Genomic DNA, 22,429 nt, shown 5'->3' on the forward strand with positions numbered 1-22,429 from the left:
CGGGTCGAACTTGTTTCGCAAAATAATTAGCATATGCCTAGATATTCCGCCGGGTCAAACTCGTCACGTCACGAGTAACACTTCACCTGTCATCAATATCAAAATGGAGGAAGCTGATTTAAAATAATTTGAAATCGCAGAAAGGGAAGAAGATTAAGAGCCATTCAGTAGGATTTAAGGTCCAAGCTATTGAATATGCTAAAAAGAACAGTAAGCAGCTATGTTTTATTAATATACCGTAGCTGCGTGTGTCAAATATGAGTCATTAAATGACTCCCGCCTCCTGGTGGTAGAGGGCGCTAGTGATCCTTCTTGCGACTACTCGGCTGCAGAAGAAGTGACAACAAGCAGCAAGAGTGAGCAGCGATCGTTTATTTTTTCATCTCGCTTGTACTTTTAACATGGAGGATTACATATCTAAAATAAAACAGTTTTCTAAACTGGACTTTCAATTGAAGCAGGAGGTAATAAAGGAAGATCTCCATCGAGACAGAGAGACTTTTAAAACTGAAGAAAGATAAGGAAGACTTCTATAAACAAGTTATCGATGCTTTTGATCAGAAGGACCTGGGCATGGACTTTATTTATAAGTAAAGGTAAGACCATAATAATGTTTTTTTTATTAAATGTGCTTTTCATGATGGTATCCTTACATCACACTTAAATTTATAAGCGCAGGCCTAATTTTACCGCATGCCTTTTGTAAGCGCCGGAGTGAGAAGAGGTTTTAAATAAATTAGCGCCCCGGCGGCAATTCAAAGAAATACGGTATATACATACTATGCAAAAATAAAAAAGCTTGTTGTGAAAAATGAGTTTGAATTTCACAAGGACGCAATTTTACAAGAAAAACTTGGAATTTTGGCAGTATGATAATAAAAGTCGTCATTTTACTCAACGCAAGTCAACATTTTACAAGAAATACGGAACATTTGTGCAATATTATGATTAAAGTTGGAATTTTACTCAATAACAGTCGCAATTCTACAAAAAAGGTTAAAATGTTGGCAATTTTATGAAAAGAGTTGCAATTTTGCTTGACAAAAGTCACAATTTTATAAGAAAACTTACAAATGTGGGCAATATTATAACAATAATCAGAATTTTACTTCAAAAGTCATAATTTTTTTCAAAAAATGTCACTATTTTACAAGGACAACAAAAAAAATTGGCAATATTGTGATAAGTCAGAATTTAAGAATGTCACCATTTTGCATTAAAAAGTAATAATTTTACAAGAAAATATTGCAGTATTACAGAAGCAGAAATCATTTGAGATTTTTTTCCCAATTTTATAAGAAAAAAGTCGACACACGGTGATAAAAAGACTTATTTTAGTAAAAAAAATATATATATATATTTTTTTTTGGTAGCTGGTTTTTAATCTTCATTATTTACTTCAAGTTATAACAATATGCATCTATATAAATACTTTTTAAAAATGTTTTTAATTAATTTTGGCCAAAGGGGGCGCATTTCAATTTCTTACACACTTATTACATATGTTGGCCAGAGGGGGAGCATTTCACATTTTTACACAAACTTGTTATTTCATATGTTGACCAAAAGTGGAGCAGTTAAAAAACTGACACGGTCAATTTGAAAAATCCCTCTATTTTGGGACCACCCCTCTTTAGATAGATGTCACCAGCAGGGGTGCAAATGAGACATTTTCTATTAGATGCAATGTTATTGGGACCATCTTTATGTCATCACTTGTTCACACCTCCTCATATGGAAGATACTTTTCCTTCTTTATGTGTTAAGAAGAGTTGAAATACAAGAACACACACACACACAGAAGAGACAATGTTAAGTGGCTCATTGTGTGTCTGCAGGGTTTGCGCCAGAAGCAGAGGGAGTTGGAGACTGACTTAAGGCGCCATGACGACCAGCACCTGTTGCCCTTGACGACACAGCGACAAGATGAACACTAGCTCACTCCCACAGAAGACAACATCAAGGAGTGTGTTGTGTGCCCGACTTGTCACTTATTACACTCTCAGCAAGAAACCTTTGTCTGCCTTCTATTCCCACACCCGGTGTCCAACACACAACACATGTCCTCACATCCTGTGTCCCCCGCCCTTAAGTTCCCCCTACAATGGTTCCCGTTATGTCCTGTGACCCGAGTAACCAATACACGACAGAGTGTACACAAGTTTTAGTTGATCTATCATTTTAGCTGTTTATTTAAATAAAATAATGAATGCATCATTGGACATAACATTTTTTTGGACGCCTACAACACAATGCTAATATTTAGCATTGTGTTGGAGGCACAATGCTAAGCTACAGTATCTGCTAGAGCAGGGGTCACCAACGCGGTGCCCGCGGGCACCAGGTCGCCCGTAAGGACCAGATGAGTCGCCCGCTGGCCTGTTCTAATAATAGCTCAAATAGCAGCACTTACCAGTGAGCTGCCTCTATTTTTTAAATTGTATTTATTTACTAGCAAGCTGGTCTCGCTTTGCTCGACATTTTTAATTCTTAACTTTGCTTCTTATAACTTTCAGAAAGACAATTTTAGAGAAAAAATACAACCTTAAAAATGATTTTAGGATTTTTAAACACATATACCTTTTAAATTCCTTCCTCTTCTTTCCTGACAATTTAAATCAATGTTCAAGTACTTTTTTTTATGTTTTTGTAAAGAATAATAAATACATTTTAATTTAATTCTTCATTTTAGCTTCTGTTTTTTCGACGAAGAATATTTGTGAAATATTTCGTAAAACTTATGAGTAAAATTCAAAAAAATTATTCTGGCAAATCTACAAAATCTGTAGAATCAAATTTAAATCTTATTTCAAAGTGTTTTGAATTTCTTTTAAAATTTTTGTTCTGGAAAATCTAGAAGAAATAATGATTTGTCTTTGTTAGAAATATAGCTTGGTCCAATTTGTTATATATTCTAACAAAGTGCAGATTGGATTGTAACCTCTTTAAAACATGTCATCAAAATTCTAAAATTAATCTTAATCAGGAAAAATTACTAATGATTTTCCATAAATTATTTTTGTATTTTTTTCAAAAAGATTCAAATTAGCTAGTTTTTCTCTTCTTTTTTTCAGTTGAATTTTAAATTTTAAAGAGTCGAAATTGAAGATAAACTATGCTTCAAAATTTAATTTTATTTTTTTTCCCTGTTTTCTCCTCTTTTAAACCATTCAATTAAGTGTTTTTGTCATCATTTATTCTCTACAAAAAAAAAATTCCGTAAAAGGAAAAAAAAATGTACGACTGAATGACAGACAGAAATACCCATTTTTATATATATATTATATGAGATAGGCGCCGGCGCACCCCGCGACCCCAAAAGGGAATAAGCGGTAGAAAATGGATGGATGGATGGAGATATATATATTTATATATATATATTTATTTATTAAATGTAAAATGTGCAAATTGGCTATTTCTGGCAATTCATTCAAGTGTGTATCAAACTGGTAGCCCTTTGCATTAATCAGTACCCAAGAAGTAGCTCTTGCTTTCAAAAAAGTTGCTGACCCCTGTGCTAGAGCTTAGCATTGCGTGAATATTTAGCAACCTGCTAAATACATTGCTAAGATTTAGCCGATAGCTTTGCATAATGAACCTTCTTTATGTGCACAAACATGTCATAGTCACCATTTTACGTCAATTCATTGGATTTCTTACCAAAGTCGCAAATGTCTGACTTTAACTTAACTTTTCAGTACGCGGCCCCTGTTCTGATAGAAGTTGTCAAAATAGAAATAAAAAGTATTTAAAAGATAAACAAGATTTAGTTCATTGTAAAATACAATTATACTAATTTATGGATCCATTTAAAACTGTTAAATGTGTAACTGAACATTTATCTTTTTTACAGGCAGCTTTTTTGACTAGATTATGCAGTTAAACAAGTGTACTATTATTATATAATTCTTAAATGGGAAAAAAGTCTAGTAAAAATGTAAGAACAAAAAAATGTTAAAGAAAGAGAAAAACCTTTTTCTGCCTTCTATTCCCGCTCTTTCTTTTTCCGCTTCCTGGTGTCCAACACACAAAACCTGTCCTCCTATCCTGTGTCCCCCACTCTTAAGTTCCCGCTACAATGGTTCCGGTATTATCCTGTGACCCGAGTAACCGACAAAGTGTACACAAGTTTAGTTGGTCCATCATTTTAGTTGCTTATTTAAATGATATCATGAATTCATCATTGGACATAACATTTTCTTTGACGCCTACAACACAATGCTAATATTTAGCAGATAGTAAAGTAACGAATGTCAGACAGTGCGAGTTTTGTTGCATCCCCCCCCCCCAAAAATGAGACAAAGATTCCAACTTTTTTCCAGTGATTTTCTTTTGGAAACTACAAAGTCAAACAATTTGGGAGTCCAGACTTCAACTTTCTCAAAACTGTTTTTTTTCTTACCACCACAATGGCCAGCAATAAAATAACAGTAGCGAAGTAGGGCTAACTATTCATTAAAAAGAAGGCAGAGGCTGAATATATGGAGTATATTCAATATTTTGGCCACTGTAAAATGTTGAACAGTAACACCGTGTTTGGATATAGGAAAATAAGACATTGTGCTTTAATCAGATTATTTGGCGTACCACAGTTTGTTTGAAAAAAAAAAAAAACTGCCCCAAAAGACCTTTAAATTCAGGAATGACTAACCAGTTTTGAGTATTGCGAGCAATAAGGTCCGTGCACGTGTTTGGAGCACAAAAATAATTTAACAAAAATCTACTGTTCCCGTTTTTTGGTTTGATAATAAAAAACGGATCACTGTCCATTATCTCGTATCCAATTTTAATGATTTTTTAAAAAATTGGAAATGGGAACTAAAACTAGTGGAAAACTCATTTCTCTGGTTTGGACAGATGCGCACATTGCACATGCGCAGTGTCTCTTTTAAGATCCCCAACAACAAAAGGGCGACGTTTACCTTGTCGGTAGAGAAGCAATAAAATGTCACTTTTCATGTCTCTGGACATTGAAAAAGGGAACTGTTGACAGCGAGAAAACTGTTTTGAAGGACAGAAATGTCACTTTGTTCTTTTCTTCTGTTGTTCCGGGTTAATCGCGATGAATCTGAAAAGACACTGCGCATGTGCAGTCCAATCCAAACAACATGAACGTTGTTTCAATTCCCTTTATCGGTGTTTAATAACATCAATAAAATCACATATAAGATAATGGATTACGATATTTTTTTCAGTTGTGTTTATCAAATCTTGAAAAGTAGATTTTCATGTTTAACGTTGTTTCTATTCCAAACGAAAAACGAATAACAGTTCTTGTTAAACCAAGGGTCGAACAGTACCAGCAGTACCTTCAAAGGGCCACTAGATGACAGTAATGCACTGCAAAACTTTTCCTGTTTCCTTTTGTCTTCAACAAAAAGCCATTTAGGAAATGTTTTTTGGAACTAGAACTATAATTTCTCTCCGTGTAGTGTCAGTAAACTAGAAAAATTGCTTTACTCAGTCAGGTTTTATTAATAAAAAAAACATTTTAAAAAAGCAAAACATAAAAATGACTTAAGTTAAAATCTATCAGAAAGAAACAGTTTTCAGGGAAACAAAACAAACATTTTTCTTTACAACACGTAAGTGACATACTCTGGAAAAGTTTGTGTGTCACATGTTAGAAATGACAGGGTGCCGGCCAAAAAAAAACGAATCCGGGAACCTTAAGAGACAACGGCCCCGTGGAGAACTGGACTGGAGCTGCATAGAACCACACTGTGACAACTAAAAGAAAGTCCGAATGGATGGAAGATCTTCCGTAGCACCTGAGCTGCAGCAACTTAGTCCTTGTAGCGCCCCCTGCAGGCTGACATGGACAACACGGACACTCCACCTGGCTTCGGGCAAAGTGCCTGGAGAAAGTAGCAGCAGGTCCTCCGTGGACCGGCACCTTCTCAGTCTTAAAAGCTCCTAACAATAATCAATAATCAGAGATTGATGATTGGAAGTCATTGAGTGGTCGGGTGGTGAGAGAAGTTTCTTGTTCATTCTAAGAAGTGCTGAAGAGCTCCCGGAGCACCAGGAGGTCACTTTAGATGTTCTGCAGCCTACATCCCGTTAAAGCCTCCACCTCCTTGCTGCCAGCCCCAGTGCCCGCTGGTACTCGGTCTGGGAGGGTAGAGGTACCCGCCCGGCGCTCCCGCAGAGTCCGCGCTAGTCCGTCGTCTCTGAAGCTCCCAAAAGTCCCTCCCTGGCGAGGGCGTGGTCGGCGGCGGCGAGTCTGAGTGGAGGCGCGGGTGCTGCTGGGTGGAGCTCCACCACGGCGGGTAGCCGAGGGGCGCTTGTGGGCGGGACGGACGGTGCCGAGGACGACGGCGGCGGTGGTGGTGGTGGTCTGGGTGGACGTGCTGCTGGTGCGCCGTTGCCATGGCGACGCCTCTCGTATCCTTGTTCCTGAGAGGGCTGCCAATTAAACAGGTGGACTTTTTAAAAAGCTGCTTTTGCGCCGCACTCAGTTTTACACTTCAAAATAAAACACCATCTTAATCATTACTCTTTCACTTTCGCTTCTACGAAATATCCAATCGTAAAAACTAGAGATATTCGATAATGAGTTTTTAGCCGATGTTCCGATATTGTCCAACTCTTAATTACCGATTCCGATATCAACCGATACTGATATACACAGTGGTGGAATGAACACATTATTATGCCTGATTTTGTTGTGATGCATTAAATAATGTAACAAGGTTTTTCAAAATAATCAACTTATGGAAAAAAATGCCAACATGACACTGCCATATTTATTATTGAAGTCACAAAGTGCATTATTTCTTTTAACATGCCTCAAAACAGCAGCTTGGAATTTGGGACATGCTCTCCCTGAGAGAGCATGAGGAGGTTGGGGTGGGGTGAGGGTTGGAGTAACTTTGTATATTGCAGCGTCCCAGAAGAGTTAGTGCTGCAAGGGATATTTGTCCTGTTGTTTTTATGTTGTGTTACGGTGCGGATGTTCTCCCGAAATGTGTTTGTCGTTCTTGTTTGGTGTGGGTTCACAGTGTGGCGCATATTTGTAACAGTGTTAAAGTTGTTTATACGGCCACCCTCAGTGTGACCTGTATGGCTGTTGACCAAGTAAGCATTGCATTCACTTGTGTGTGTGCATGAAAAGCCGTAGATATAATGTGATTTGCATGCAAAGGCAGTGCCTTTAAGGTTTATTGGCACTCTGTACTTCTCCCTACGTCCGTGTACACAGCAGCATTTTAAAAAGTCATTCATTTTACGTTTTGGAACAGATACCGATAATTTCCGATATCACATTTTAAAGACCGATAATATCGGCAGTCTGATATTATCGGGCATCTGTAGTAAAAACTCGGGCACCACATTATCCGATTCAAAATCAATATTTTTTTTTAATACTTTGGATGCCAGTTCTAAGATGAACTACATTCCTCCATAAAATATATGACGAATATATTGAGGAATTTAGTCGAATAAAACAAAATCCATTTATGAAAAGCTTATGATTTAAAATAAATGACCAAAATACCGATTGAATGCAACAACACTGGAGGTCAGCAAGTTGTATCCAAAAGGAAACTGAGGGCATGAAGGAAGGAGCTGTGCAGCAAAGTGGAGACTACGGAGGTGAAGAACAGCAGTAGCAAGGGAACTGAGGTTAAAAGATGCCTTTACTGACCTTAGAGTGTCGCCCTCTGCAGGACAGGAAGTGGAACTGGAGGAGACAACGTCCGTGGAAATGTGTCCGTGCTCCATTTCTTCCATCCTGCCGTCGCTGGAGTCTGCGGCAGCGCTGGGGACGGACGTCGGCGTGGGGATATTGGCGGAGGCGTGGCTTTGTGCGGGCGACCCCGCCCCCTCGCCCTGCGCCCGGACCCCGGCGGCCGAGCACTCCTGCAGCCTCTCGGCCCGCAGGTGTGAGATGGCCATCTGTAAAATGTGCAGGTCTTTGTCCGAGTGCTCCGGGATCAGCTGGTCCAACGAGGGAGGACTGCCGGAGTCGGGCTGCAAGCCGGCGAGTCGGGTGGCATCGCTGGCGTCGTCGTCCTCGCGACTCGACGCCCTCAAGACGCCTGAGGACACACAAGACTTTAGTCTCCTTGTATTGTGTGGACAGGACTTTTGGAATTCAACGTGACTTCAAAGCCACACAAATCTTTAGTTTTTTAGGCCTCTAATTCAAAAATAGGCAGTGGCTCACTTCTTTTTACACTTGTATGGAGGACACACAAGACTTTAGTCTCCTTGTATTGTGTGGAGAGGACTTTTGGAATTCAACGTGACTTCAAAGCCACACAAATTTGAGTTTTTTTTAGGCCTCCAATTCCAAAATAGGCAGTGGCTCACTTCTTTTTACACTTGTATGGAGGACACACAAGACTTTAGTCTCATTGTATTGTGTGGACAGGACTTTTGGAATTATACGTGACTCCAAAGTCACACAAATCTGAGGTTTTTTAGGCCTCTTGATTCCAAAATAGGCAGTGGCTCACTTCTTTTTACACTTGTATGGAGGACACACAAGACTTTAGTCTCCTTGTATTGTGTGGAGAGGACTTTTGGAATTCAACATGACTTCAAAGCCACACAAATTTGAGTTTTTTTTAGGCCTCTTGATTCCAAAATAGGCAGTGGCTCACTTCTTTTTACACTTGTATGGAGGACACACAAGACTTTAGTCTCCTTGTATTGTGTGGAGAGGACTTTTGGAATTCAACATGACTTCAAAGCCACACAAATTTGAGTTTTTTTTAGGCCTCTTGATTCCAAAATAGGCAGTGGCTCACTTGTTTTTACAATTGTATGGAGGACACACAAGACTTTAGTCTCCTAATATTGTGTGGAGAGGACTTTTGGAATCAAACGTGACTCCAAAGTCACACAAATCTGAGTTTTTTTAGGCCTCTTTTTCCAAAATAGGCAGTGGCTCACTTCTTTTTACACTTGTAAGGAGAACACACACAAGTTTAGTCTCCTTGTGTTGTGTGAACAGGACTTTGAGTGACAGACAATTTGGCCAATCAGAATCGTCTCTCGCTTCAAACCGCTCTAACTCTGTGTGTTTATTTAACAATAGAATTAACTGAACGCAGTGAGCCCTCTTTTCACTCATTCACAACCTCGGTGCACACAGTAAGCACAGACGAGAGCCTCCCTACTTGCGGCTACTGCTGCAAAATAACAAAAGTTAGCAGCAACAAATAACGATTACAAAGCCAAACGTCAATATGAGCACGGACGAACGAGCGAGAACAAAAAGACAACACTCGACTTTGAGTTGTAAACAAATAGAGGCTTAAGGCTAAAAGTTAAGCTACATTACAAATGTAATAACGGATTATATATTTTACTTGTCTATTGCCAAACACAGTAGGCACTGATCGTATTAAAAGTATTTCATTGATTTTTTTAAAAATCATTATTTATTTTGCCGTAGGACGGTGATGTTATTGTCTTACAGTAGAAGGCTAAGCTGGCTACACAACAACTTGAATCATTCACATGTTTAACCTTCTGTTACTAACATTTCATTGTTTCCTCCATTGCCACAATTAGTTGGAACCTCGCCAGCCATTAAAAGTCGTTTTTTTGGGGGGAAATTCATCTGTTTGTGAAAGTTTGTGAGTGAAGCAAGACTATTCTTTGCACGCAGTCGGAGTGACTTCTTCACAGCTAAAGGAAACCAAAAAGTTAGCCAGGCACTTCTTAGTTCTTCAGATGAGACTGGAGAATAGAATAGTTGTTGGGTAAAACAACCAATTACGACATTTTCGTTGTTCGGGTCGTATCTCGGCCATTTTGTTGTAATTAATTACGAGTTGAGTTTATACCAAAAAGTTCTGATTTGGTTTCATGTGACCACATGACATTCTCCCAATCCTCTGCTGTATCATCCATGTATCCATTTTGGTATAAACTCAACACGTCGTGTTTGGAGGAAGAAGAATACGGAGTTGCATCCCAGGAACACCATACCTACTGTGAAGCATGGGTGTGGAAACATCATGCTTTGGGGCTGTTTTTCTGCTAAGGGGACAGGACGATTGATTCGTGTTAAGGAAAGAATGAATGGGGCCATGTATCGTGAGATTTGGAGCCAAAACCTCCTTCCATCAGTGAGAGCTTTGAATGGTTGACCAAATACTTATTTTCCACCATAATTTACAAACACATTCTTAAAAATTCCTACAATGTGAATTCCTGGATTTCTTTTCCACATTCTGTCTCTCACAGTTGAAGTGTACCTATGATGAAAATGACAGACCTCTGTCATCATTTGAAGTGGGAGAATTTGCACAATCGCTGGCTGACTAAATGCTTTTTTGCCCCACTGTATCTAATTTCTCTGCTTTCTTGTTTTTAAATACACTGCTTGCCTATTTTTTTATCCAGTACTTTCATGCCTTTACTTCTATTTTTATCTATGTTTGTGTTTTATTTAATAATAATAATAATAATAATAATGGATTAGATTTATATCGCGCTTTTCTATTGTTAAATACTCAAAGCGCTCACAGAGAAGTGGGAACCCATCATTCATTCACACCTGGTGGTGGTAAGCTACATTTGTAGCCACAGCTGCCCTGGGGTAGACTGACGGAAGCGTGGCTGCCAGTTTGCGCCCTCTGACCACCACCAATCATTCATTCATCATTCATTCACCAGTGTGAGCGGCACCGGGGGCAAAGGTGAAGTGTCCTGCCCAAGGACACAACGGCAGCGATTTGGATGTCAATAGGTGGGAAGCGAACCTGCAACTCTCAGGTTTATCTAGTGTTTTTCATGTTTTCATTTCTATTTAATTTTTTTTATTATATATTCTAACTTTATATTTTTTTTTATTTTTATACTTTGTAGCACTTTGAGATTTTAACAGGTTTCTTAATAGGACTAGTTGTTAAAGATACCTAAATATTCAGCACAACGGTTCAAATGGAGCTGGAGTTGTCCTCTTGGGTGTGGTGGAGTTTGGCGATAATCATAAAGTGCGTTACAAATGTAATTCATTTTTATTATTATTGTTGGCTGTAATTCATTATTATTATTATTATTATTGGAGAAGAAACGAGAAAATGTGCATGGTCACTCACCTTTGGATGACTGCAGGTCCTCTGCGATTGGCTGTTTGTCCCCGTTGTCACGGTGACCGAGCAGCGCATCGAAGTTGCCCAACATCTCCGCCACGCCAGCCGCGATGATGCCGCTTTTGGAGTACTTCATGAAGTCCAAGCAACTGACTGAGAGGAGAGAGTAGGAGCAAAGTCACATCCCCGGCCTCCGTGAAGGCGTCCTCGGTTTTGACCTTATTACCAGTCAGGAAAACGGTGTGTCGGAAGCGAGTGTTTTGGGCCTGATGTCTGATGAGACAGTCCAGGTCGGGCGACTGCTGGTTCATCTTGTCGCAGTGATGAGGCGGCAGGAACTCCACAATCTGCTGCTTCTGGTAGCTCACCAGGATGTCTAACAAGCTGGCGGCGTCTCGCCGAAACCTGCAAGGCAAACAAACGTCTCTTCAAAGCCTGAAATATTTCATTGGAGTTTTTAAGGAGCTTAGGTCGAGGAGCACCTGGCTTGATCTCTCAGTTTCTTGAGGGGTTTGTTGTGAATCACCCACTTCCAAACAATGTCCGGAGAAGTCCGCTGTTTCAAGAGTTCCAGCAGTGTAGAGAGTTGATCTGCAGAACGTGACGGTCTCCGTATGAAAGACGGCATCCATCAGGGACACAAAGCTCGGTGAGGACTGGACCTACCAGGTGGGACGAGGTCTGGATTGAGGAGCAGGTCCTCGGGGATGACGCAGCCGCCGCACACAAAGAGCTGGTCGTATGTGTGGTCCCTCATGTCGTCCACGCTGTTGATCCCTACAAAGACCACAGACTGCTGCTGTTTGAGCGAGACCAGGCCCGGGATCTGGGAGTGAGACACACAGAGTCAATCAGTGAAGATGACATTTCAATCCAATCCAATCCACTTTATTTATATAGCACATTTAAACAACAATAACGTTTCCAAAGTGCTGCACAGCCAGGTTAAAAACAATATTATGCTCCACCAATGACTGAATAAAACAAAAAATGAATAAAAATAAAACCAATAAAAACAATATAAAAACAAATATGATTAAAAACTATTTTAAAGGGTGAAATCAATTAAAACAGTAAAATAAAAATCTAAGTGTATAAAAAACACAGAGGACAACAGAGGACCACACAACTCACGTAGTGTTAAAAGCCAAAGAATAAAAGTGGGTCTTAAGACGAGACTTAAAACACTCCACTGTGGAAGCAGTTTAAACATGGAGCGGCAGAGTGTTCCAGAGCTTAGGGCCGACCACAGGGAAGGCCCTGTCTCCCCTGGTTTTAAGTCTGGTCTTGGGCACCACGAGCTGGAACTGGCTCTCGGACCTCAGAGCGCGCGCAGGAATGTAAATTTGGATGAGGTCCGAGATATATTGAGGTGCCAGTCCATGTAAAGATTTAAAAACAAACAGCAATGTTTTAAAATCAATTCTAAAATGAACAGGGAGCCAGTGCAAACTCTGAAGAATTGGGGTTATATGCTGGCGTTTCCTGGCCCCTGTTAAAAGTCCTGCTGCCGCGTTCTGGACTAACTGCAACCGGGAGAGAGCTTTTTGGCTAATGCCAGCATAAAGTGCATTGCAGTAGTCCAGGCCACTTGAAATAAAAGCATGCACCACGTGTTCAAAAAGGTTAAAAGATAAAAACGGTTTAACCTTTACTAAAAGACGAAGGTGATAAAAACACGATTTCGTCCATTTTTAATCAATCAAGCTTCAAAGCAGACTCCAACGTCCAAGTAGACCTACAATCACATGCAGTACATAAAACAAACAACATACAGGCTTTATCACATAATATTAAAACAGTGCTTGTGCAAATTCAGTTAAATACATAAAATAAGCAATAAAAAATATTTATACAGTCACGATCAAAAAATGACACTTGTAAAGAACATCATGTCATGGCTGTCTTTAGTTTCCAATCATTTCTACAACTCTTATTTTGTTGTGATAGTGATTGGAGCACATACTTGGTCACAAAAAACATTCATGAAGTTTGCTTCTGTTATGAATTTATTATGACTCTACTGAAAATGTGAGCAATCAAAAGTATACATACAGCAATGTTAATATTTCCTTACATGTCCCTTGGCAAGTTTCACTGCAATAAGGAGCTTTTGGTAGCCATCCACAAGCTTCTGGTTGAATTTTTGACCACTTGTCTTGACAAAATTCCACTAAATTTGTTGGTTTTCAAACATGGACTTGTTTCTTCAGCATTGTCCACACGTTTAAATCAGGACTTTGGGAAGTCCATTCTAAAACCTTCATTCTAGCCTGATTTGGCCATTCCTTTACCACTTTTGCCCTTTGTTTGGGGTCATTGTCCTGTTGGAACACCCAACATTCGCCCAAGACCCAACCTCCGGGCTGATTATTTCAGGTTGTCCTGAAGAATTTGGAGGTAATCCTCATTTTTCATTGTCCCATTTACTCTCTGTAAAACACCAGTTCCATTGGCAGCTAAACGGGCCCAGAGCATAATACTACCACCACCACGCTTGACGGTAGGTCTGGTGTTCCTGGGATTAAAGGCCTCACCTTTTCTCCTCCAAACGTATTGCTGCATATTGTGGCCAAACAGCTCCATTTTTGTTTCATCCGACCAGAGAACTTTCCTCCAGTCGGTCTTATCTTTTTCCATGTGATGTCATCTAGATGAAACAAAGTCCATGGCAGAAAACCAACACATTTAGCTGAACTACACCAATTTTGTCAAGAGGAGTGGTCAAAAATTAAACCCGGAGCTTGCCAGAAGCTTGTGGATGGCTACCAGAAGCGCCTTATTGCAGCGAAACTTGCCAAGGGACATGTAAGCAAATATTAACATTGCTGTATGTATACTTTTGATTGCTCACATTTTCAGTAGCGCCATAATAAATTCATAAAAGAACCAAACTTCATGAATGTTTTTTGTGACCAACAAGTATGTGCTCCAATCACTCTATAACAGGGGTGCCCACACTTTTTCTGCAGGCGAGCTACTTTTCAATTGACCAAGTCGAGGAGATCTACCTCATTCATATTTATAATTTATATTTATTTATTATGAAAGAGACATTTTTGTTAACAAGTTAATGGTGTTTAATGATAATACAAGCATGTTTAACACATAGAGATTCCTTTCTTTCATGAAGACAAGAATATAAGTTGGTGTATTACCTGATTCTGATGACTTGCATTGATTGGAATCAGACAGTGGTGCTGATAACATCAGCTTTTTCAAATGGAGGGGAAAAAAAAGTCCTCTTTTCTGTCCAATACCACATGAAAGTGGTATTGGCATTTGGTAATTTGGCATCTCATTTGTCCGACTTGCATACTTGTTTTTAAACACTTTGTTATGAGAGTAGCATATGTGTGTGTGGCCCTTTAAGGTGTGACAGCAGGTGAGTGACATCAGTGAGTGTGTGGGCGAGAGAGGAGAGGGAGCGGTCGTTGAGGGCGGGGGAGTGGCTAGTGTTTTTGTGTGGGATTTGTGTGCAAGACGTAAATAAAAAGCCACGATTTGCAACTAATCGCTGGACTCGTCATTTTGCCCTGGAGTCCGGAATTGTGAAGACCCACTGCCGGGTAAAGTGAAGGGTGTTGCCCCGAGAATCCATCGGCCCTAGAGAAGTGTCTCCCCTGCGCTCCTTGACTACGGTCTAGGCGCCGGAAGCAGGAAATACATTGGCATCAAACTCCGTAGCTTGCTAGCTTGTGCACGCTAGCTTTCTGAGACTCTTATTTTGTTAGCACAGGCAGGATGAAGCAGGTCTTTTATGGTGAAGACAGCAACTGTGCAGTCGGTCTTTAGGGTTTTGACAGCAAGTACGGCCCAAGAGTCTGTTGAAATAAAAAGTGTTTCTCTCCGTCCTGTCAGTGATTTTTTTCTTAACAATGAGCTCCCAGCAGCCAGCGTCATCTCACAAGATCCTCGGGTGCCGAGAATGTCAAACAACTGACGAAAGTGAAGTCTTGGTGAAGATTGATGATTGCTCATTTTTATGTCTATTTTTTTAATGCCTGGCTTGCGATCGACTGACACTCCCTCCGCGATCGACCGGTAGCTCGCGATCGACGTAATGGGCACCCCTGCTCTATCACAAAAAATATGGGTTGTATAACTCATTGGAAACTCAAAAGACAGCCATGACATTATGTCCTTCACAAGTGTATGTAAACTTTTGACCAAGGCAGTACATACTTTAAAAATGTGTTTACACATTCTATAAAATTGATTGATTAATTGATGATTGAGACGAATAAACGCGAGCCTCAACAATTCTGATTGGCGAACGTGTCTGTCACTCGAATGCCGGTGACGGTTACGCAATCGCACTTATTAAAACCTTGATGTCGATTCGATGTCAATTAGTCGAGCAGCCCTCGTTCCTACAATGCATTGGTACCTGGTGTATATGTTCCTCTATGTCGCTCTTCTTAATGACGACCAGAAGTCTGCGATCTGAGGCTTCTTGCTTCAAGAAGATAACAGGATTCTGCTCCATGTGACCCTGCTGGGACAGGTATTCCTGCGACACACAACAATTACAGACGTTCACATGGTGAATGAATATTCTCACAGGAGGAGTTAGGTTCTCAGAGGTTCCTGATTGGAACATGCTTTCAAAAAAAAGCACAATCCAGATGTTGCAAACTGGCTGTGTGACTGTTAATCACAGACAAAAATGTATTTAGAGCATTCACACATATAGTTTTCTACACCAAAATTAATCTATTTAAACTTATTATTATTCTCCATATTTTCCACCATTTCCATTTACACATTTTCCACCATTTCCATACCATACTAACGTCAACATATTCCACTCATCCTGTACATTCAATCTATATTTTTTCAAAGTACAAAAAATTCAAGGAATTCCCAGAATTCCCAGGTTTTCCAACCCTACTTTCACCATTTTTTTTGGCGACTACTCCTTCCACATTTTTCAACCGATTTCAACCGTTCCACCGTAAAAACATTCTTCTTAATCTGGACAAAAAACGAAGTTGTGTTTGGAACTGGAAAAATTCCCAGTTTTCCCGAAATTCCGTAATACCTTTTCTCAATTCCAGATGTTACTACTTCAGCATTTCTCGACCGATTTGAAAACTCATTCAGACCATTCATGTTGTTTACCATTTTCAAAAAATGTCCCACTTTTCCCGAAATTCCCAATTTGAAATCAATGGGAAATTCTTCAAAGTTCCACAACTGTTACGTTTTTCATCCGATTCAAACTGTTCCAACTTCAAAATATTCCGCCTGTTTAGGAATTATGTGCTCTACTTCAACCATTCTAAAAAAAATTCCAGGATTTCAGTTCAACTTCAGCATTGGAGCATTCACACACAATTCCTTCAGGAATTGCCTCATCTAGTTAAACATTAATGTCAGTTTAAGCACAGTGAATTCCGTCACGACATCACCTTGACGTCTTGGCTCAGCTGGTCCTCGGGCTGGTTGCTGTGGATGTAGAACTGCAGTGTGGAGCTCCTCTGGACGTCCTTGATGATCTCACACAGGTTGTTTAACACCTCGGGCTTCAGCTGCCGGATCACAGAGCTGAGGGCCGAGGCAGGTGGGAGGGAATCCGAGCTGGAGACCTGCTCGCAGGCTAGCGGGGGTTCCACTGTGGCTGTGGAGTGGCTTTGGTGAATGCTGTGAGACACGGCGAAATCCACGTCTAAAGTGGCGCTCGGCTCAGGTGCTCTATGAGTGTGGGGGACGACCGTGGAGGCGGAGGTAGGTGAAGCTGCAGGGAAGTCATGAGGTGGCGGACTCCTGTTGGGTGGATCAGAGAACTGTCTGCAGGGTGCGTCAGGTTGCCAAACCTCACTTTCTCCAGAGAAGGTTGTCCTCTGACTGTCTGAAGCTGTCGGTTCCCCTGAGGAGGGCATGTCTTCGTCCCCTCGGGTGTTCGCCGCTCTGATACTGGACACGAAGGCGCTGACTGTGCTGGCCAGAGCCGTCTCAGGTCCAGCTCGGCTCTGGCCCGACAGGGCGCCGTTAAAGTCTTGCAACATGCTGTTGATTCTGTCCTGGAGTGAGCTCACGTAGCCCTGGGTGGGGGGACACGGATGGAACAAGGACACGTATTGCGAAAAGGGAGTCACCACGGTTAAAGGCAGGGCATGCTGGGCGGGGATGGTCGGCGCGTTGAAACCTTGAGGGAAGCTGCACTGAATGCTCTCTTTCTCCAGGAGTAGCTGCAAGTCGGAGGAGAATTTGAGGAGATGTTTGTCCAAGATGCAGTCGATAGCTTGGAGAGGATGGGCAGGCGGCGAGGAGATGGGCGCCTCTTGCATCATCTCCTCCTTAAACCCGGGCGGGCTTTGAGTCAAGTCAACCACCTCCATCACATCGTCGTCTTTGAGTTCAACATCAAAATGTGATTGTTCGTTCTCCCTGGCGAGCTGTACGTCCTCAAACTGTCCTATTTCGCCGGCCGTGTCGTGTCCCTGTTGCTCGGGAGCTGACGGCGGGGGACTTGTCATCCTCTCTGAAGGTGGAGAGACGGATGGTTCGATAAACGAGACGTCCTGCTCTTCTTTGTCCTCAGCTTTGTGTTCTGTGGCCATGGAGCTCCCTGCAGAAGGTAACAGGTCAGTTTGGCATGTGCAACTCTGGTATGTTTACATGTTATGCAAGGTGGTTAATTGATGTGCATATACTAGGGGTGTAATGGTACTTGTATTTGTATTTGTATTGAACCGTTTCGGTACGGGGGTTTCGGTTCGATACGAGGGTGTGCCGAATGAGTTTTTAATCTGAAGTCTTAACAAGCCGCTTTGCTTCTTCTGCCTCTGTGTCAGCACCCAGCATTGTCCCACCCACACAACCATCTGATTGGTTACATACGAAGCCAATCAGAAGTGCGTATTCAGAGCGATGAAGTCAATGCTTTAGTGTCGAGCAGAACAGTGTTTACTTAGCAGGTGAGCATAAGAGAGCGTACTCTCCCCAAATTATAACAAACACCTCCCAGTCACAACTACTACTAACATCACTATGAGCCCGTTGACCTTCTAGAAACTTAAACTGCATCTCAGCTCGCTCGCAGTACTGGCTTGAGGTGAAGGCTATTCAGCTTTTAGCTTAACGTTAGCTCCTTTTGCGGTGTGTGTGTGTGTGTTAGGGGCAGCAAAGCCCTGTCTGTCTGTTATTTCACTTGAACTCCATAGTGTTAAGGGATAAATAGTCTCTCCTATTGCTATTGTACTATTTTTTCAGCAATAGTTACATTAATCATTAGTAATGTAGCAGCTCAGTTTTGAATGTCAGGGTCCCTGCTATCACATGTTGACAAAAATATAACATTTACATAATAAAAGTCAACTACAGGCTTACCAAATGCTATAATAAATTAAGCATGATGAGTTGACTTGAAACTGTTTAATGTTGCACTTTTTATATGTGGAAGAAAAGTTTTGTTATTTTATTTAATCAAAGCAACAACTTGAGGCAGTTTAATGTGGATTAATGTGGGCAGAAATATTATAGTGTTCCCAACTTTAAAAGGATAAAGTCATTGTTTATAAATTTGGTAAATAGATAACCAAAAATTTATATTTTGTTTTCTTTCTGTACCGAAAATGAACCGAACCGTGAACTCTGAATCGAGGTACGTAATGAACCGAAATTTTTGTGTACCGTTACACCCCTAGCATATACACAAATATTTAGATGTCACTTTCAGAAAGAAGGAATAAACCAACAAGGCCTAGGGTGCAAATAGTGAACAGATGTGTTGACAAACCTTCACACTCCATGGGGGAGGGGGGAGCAACCTGCAGCTCTTCATCATTTCGCTGCTTAATTAGCGTTGGCGGGGACCAACTTAGAGGGGGGAGGGGGAGGGAGCTGATGCGGCGAGCCAAGCAGCTGGCAGGGGAGGGGGAAGGGGAAGGGGGGCGGTAGGGCTCCTGTGATGGTGGCCCAGATGGAGACAGTGGGCGATAGGGTCTGCGGGATAGGGGAGGGCTGGGCTTGGGGGAAGGAGGTGGGCTGGACTCAGGTGAGGAGCAGAGTGGGGGGCTGTGCCCAGGAGATGGTGTGCGGTTTTCTGGCAGCGTCTCCATGGTGACGTGATGAAAGCGAGGATCCTTCGGGAGGTTCCTTTCCCTCTGGGTGTACCTCTCTGAACATAGGCCTGCAGAGACATTTATTTTGCATCTTTAAATTCAACACATGTCAATAATGAAGGGGTCGTATTACCATTACTTTCCACATTTTAAACACTTCCTCGTGGTAATTAACGTGTTATGGTCTTTTTTGGTCAAACGTTTGGATTGTCCACTTCGACTGTGTCTTTTTCCCGCCATCTTTGTTGTCTTTTTAATTGCTTCAACAGCGAGTGTATTGACAGATATCACTTCAAAAGAGGGTCGTCCCCATACCAATATTTTGGTATCCATCCATCCATTTTCTACCGCTTATTCCCTTTTTGGGTCGCTGGCGCCTATCTCAGCTACAATCGGGCGGAAGGCGGGGTACAGCCTGGACAAGTCGCCACCTCATCGCAGGGCCAACACAGATAAGACAGACAACATTCACACTAACAATCACACAATTTAGTGTTGCCAATCAACCTATCCCCAGGTGCATGTCTTTGGAAGTGGGAGGAAGCCGGAGTAGAACCCACGCATTCACGGGGAGAACATGCAAACTCCACACAGAAAGATCCCGAGCCTGGATTTGAACCCAGGACTGCAGGAACTTCGTATTGTGAGGCAGACGCACTAACCCCTCTGCCACTGTGAAGCCCCTACATATTTTGGTATTTCAAATTAAAATGGATCACAAAAAGATTTAATTATTGGCTTTATTTTAACAGAAAATCTTATGACATATAACTATATGTTTCTTATTGCAATAAAATAACAATGTTATCATAAAATAATGTAGTGAACATACTAGACAACTGGTCTTTCAGTAGTAAGTAAACAAAAAAAGACTCCTAATTAGTCTGCTGACATATGGTGAAGTTGGTAGTGTGGCTGTGCCAGTAATCTGAGGGTTACTGGTTCAATCCCGACCTTCTACCATCCTAGTCACGTCCGTTGTGTCCTTGGGCAAGACTCTTCTGTTGAGCGCCTTGCATGGCAGCTCCTGCCGTCAGTGTGTGAATGTGTGTGTGAACGGGCGAATGTGGAAATACTGTCAACGCGCTTTGGGCTCCTTAAAAGGGGTAGAAAAGCGCTATACAAGTACAACCCATTTACCATTTATCTACCTATTATTTTGTCTACATTATGAGGGACAAGCGGTAGAAAACGATTAATCTACTTGTTCATTTACTGTTAATATCTGGCGGGAAAAGGTGGAGCCATGTAAATAAGCTATCCAAACGTTTGACCAAAAAAGACCATAGGGTCTTTCTATTTCAACATGTTATGTCTACACTTCTGTTAAAACATAATAAACATTTATTATTCTTTTGTTTGGATACTTTACATTAGTTTTAGCTGATACTACACATTTTGGTATCAGTCCAATACCAAGTAGTTACAGGATCATACAATGGTCATAAATAAAGTTCTCCTGTGTGCAGAGACGTATTTTCTGACTTTATAGACAATAAAAAAGACTCCGGTTTATTAGTGATTCCTAGAGCCCAAAAAAAGTCTACGGGCTATAGAGCGTTTTCCGTTCGGGCTCCAGTACTCTGGAATGCCCTCCCGGTAACAGTTCGAGATGCTACCTCAGTAGAAGCATTTAAGTCTCACCTTAAAACTCATCTGTATACTCTAGCCTTTAAATAGACCTTCTTTTTAGACCAGTTGATCTGCCGCTTCTTTTCTTTCTCCTATGTCCCCCCCTCCCTTGTGGAGGGGGTCCGGTCCGATGACCATGGATGAAGTACTGGCTGTCCAGAGTCGAGACCCAGGATGGACCGCTCGTCGGGACCCAGGATGGACCGCTCGCCTGTGTATCGGTTGGGGACATCTCTACGCTGCTGATCCGCCTCCGCTTGAGATGGTTTCCTGTGGACGGGACTCTCGCTGCTGTCTTGGATCCGCTTGAACTGAACTCTCGCGGCTGTGTTGGAGCCACTATGGATTGAACTTTCACAGTATCATGTTAGACCCGCTCCACATCCATTGCTTTCGGTCCCCTAGAGGGGGGGGGGGTTGCCCAGATCTGAGGTCCTCTCCAAGGTTTCTCATAGTCAGCATTGTCACTGGCATCCCACTGGATGTGAATTCTCCCTGCCCACTGGGTGTGAGTTTTCCTTGCCCTTTCGTGGGTTCTTCCGAGGATGTTGTAGTCGTAATGATTTGTGCAGTCCTTTGAGACATTTGTGATTTGGGGCTATATAAATAAACATTGATTGATTGATTGATTGAAAAAAAATGACAAAAGACTTAATGATAATGGCACAATATCGATGTAATTGCAGTATCGACTATATACGGCTCTTGTACTTAAGTTGGTATCATTACAGCCGGAGTATGTATAGATCCAATGTTTACATTGAGAAGAGTTGGCTTGCTGTTGGCGGTGAGCAATAGTATCCTCCTATGGTGTATAGTGAAGCATGTTTAGCTATTCCTCGTCCTGCAGGGATGATACTTATAAGAAACTTACTTTGTCGCCCGGGAGGCGATTATTAGTGATTTCGAAGTGGGTAAAACACTGCCGACCTTGGATGGACGTTAGCACTAGCTATGTTTTGAAGCACCTCTTGTAGAGCGGCGCCTCTGAGTTCATAGCTTCACATTTATTGTTTGTTTTTAAGCCAAAACATGTCCATTTTGCCTCTTGTTTTCACACTGTGTCTGCTTGTAAAGTTAAAAGTTAAAGTACACACACATTAGGTGTGGCGAAATTATTCTCTGCATTTGACCCATCACCCTTGATGACCCCCCTAAGAGGTGAGGGGAGCAGTGAGCAATAGTGGTGGCCGCGCCCGGGAATCATTTTTGGTGATTCAACCCCCAATTCCAACCCTTGATGCTGAGTGCCAAGCAGGGAGGTAATGGCTCCCATTTTTATAGTCTTTGGTATGACTGGGCCAGGATTTTAACTCACGAAATACCAATCTCAGAGCGGACACTCTAACCACTAGGACACTGAGTAGGTTGTAATTGTAATTGTAAGAACTCAGCACGTGTTTGTTGCCAAACATGCGCCTCTGCTCGTATTAACAGCAATGTCACAACAGCGCACCATCAAGTCCGGTATTTTTCAGAGGCAGTATAATTCTGTTTTTTTAATTCATTAGTGTTGTGGTACTTTATTAGTACCGGTGTCGTGCGAAATTCTATATCCCTGAAATATTTTGTGTCCCCTGCTGCGGGAGCGCACATGGGGCGGAGCTCTGTGACTTGTTCAGACAGCGGCAGCACTTCCGTGTTATTAGTGATGTCAATGATCATAAATAT

At 41.6% G+C, this 22,429-nt stretch overlaps 2 protein-coding genes across 6 annotated transcripts in view; one reads left to right on the forward strand and one right to left on the reverse strand.

Moving 5' to 3' along the window:
- Positions 1–2,217, forward strand: part of ccdc66 (coiled-coil domain containing 66) — a 39,739-nt gene extending 37,522 nt beyond the window's left edge. For all 5 annotated transcript variants that reach the window (XM_061891565.1, XM_061891599.1, XM_061891584.1 and 2 more), the window contains one exon: positions 1,839–2,217. In XM_061891565.1, the coding sequence (XP_061747549.1) occupies positions 1,839–1,937 (99 nt within the window). In that variant the 3' untranslated portion in view covers positions 1,938–2,217. The remainder of the gene's footprint in view (positions 1–1,838) is intronic.
- A 3,234-nt stretch (positions 2,218–5,451) lies between these two features.
- The window catches only part of tasora (transcription activation suppressor a), a 50,806-nt gene continuing 33,828 nt past the window's right edge, over positions 5,452–22,429 (reverse strand). The window contains exons 20-28 of the mRNA XM_061891616.1: positions 18,802–19,194; positions 16,472–17,631; positions 15,448–15,570; positions 11,724–11,883; positions 11,540–11,648; positions 11,284–11,462; positions 11,064–11,210; positions 7,652–8,045; positions 5,452–6,408 (exon numbers count right to left, since the gene is read on the reverse strand). Of these exons, the coding sequence (XP_061747600.1) occupies positions 6,054–6,408; positions 7,652–8,045; positions 11,064–11,210; positions 11,284–11,462; positions 11,540–11,648; positions 11,724–11,883; positions 15,448–15,570; positions 16,472–17,631; positions 18,802–19,194 (3,020 nt within the window). The 3' untranslated portion in view covers positions 5,452–6,053. The remainder of the gene's footprint in view (positions 6,409–7,651; positions 8,046–11,063; positions 11,211–11,283; positions 11,463–11,539; positions 11,649–11,723; positions 11,884–15,447; positions 15,571–16,471; positions 17,632–18,801; positions 19,195–22,429) is intronic.

This window comes from Nerophis ophidion, linkage group LG02 (assembly GCF_033978795.1).
Source record: "Nerophis ophidion isolate RoL-2023_Sa linkage group LG02, RoL_Noph_v1.0, whole genome shotgun sequence".
In the NCBI taxonomy this organism is placed as follows: domain Eukaryota; kingdom Metazoa; phylum Chordata; class Actinopteri; order Syngnathiformes; family Syngnathidae; genus Nerophis; species Nerophis ophidion.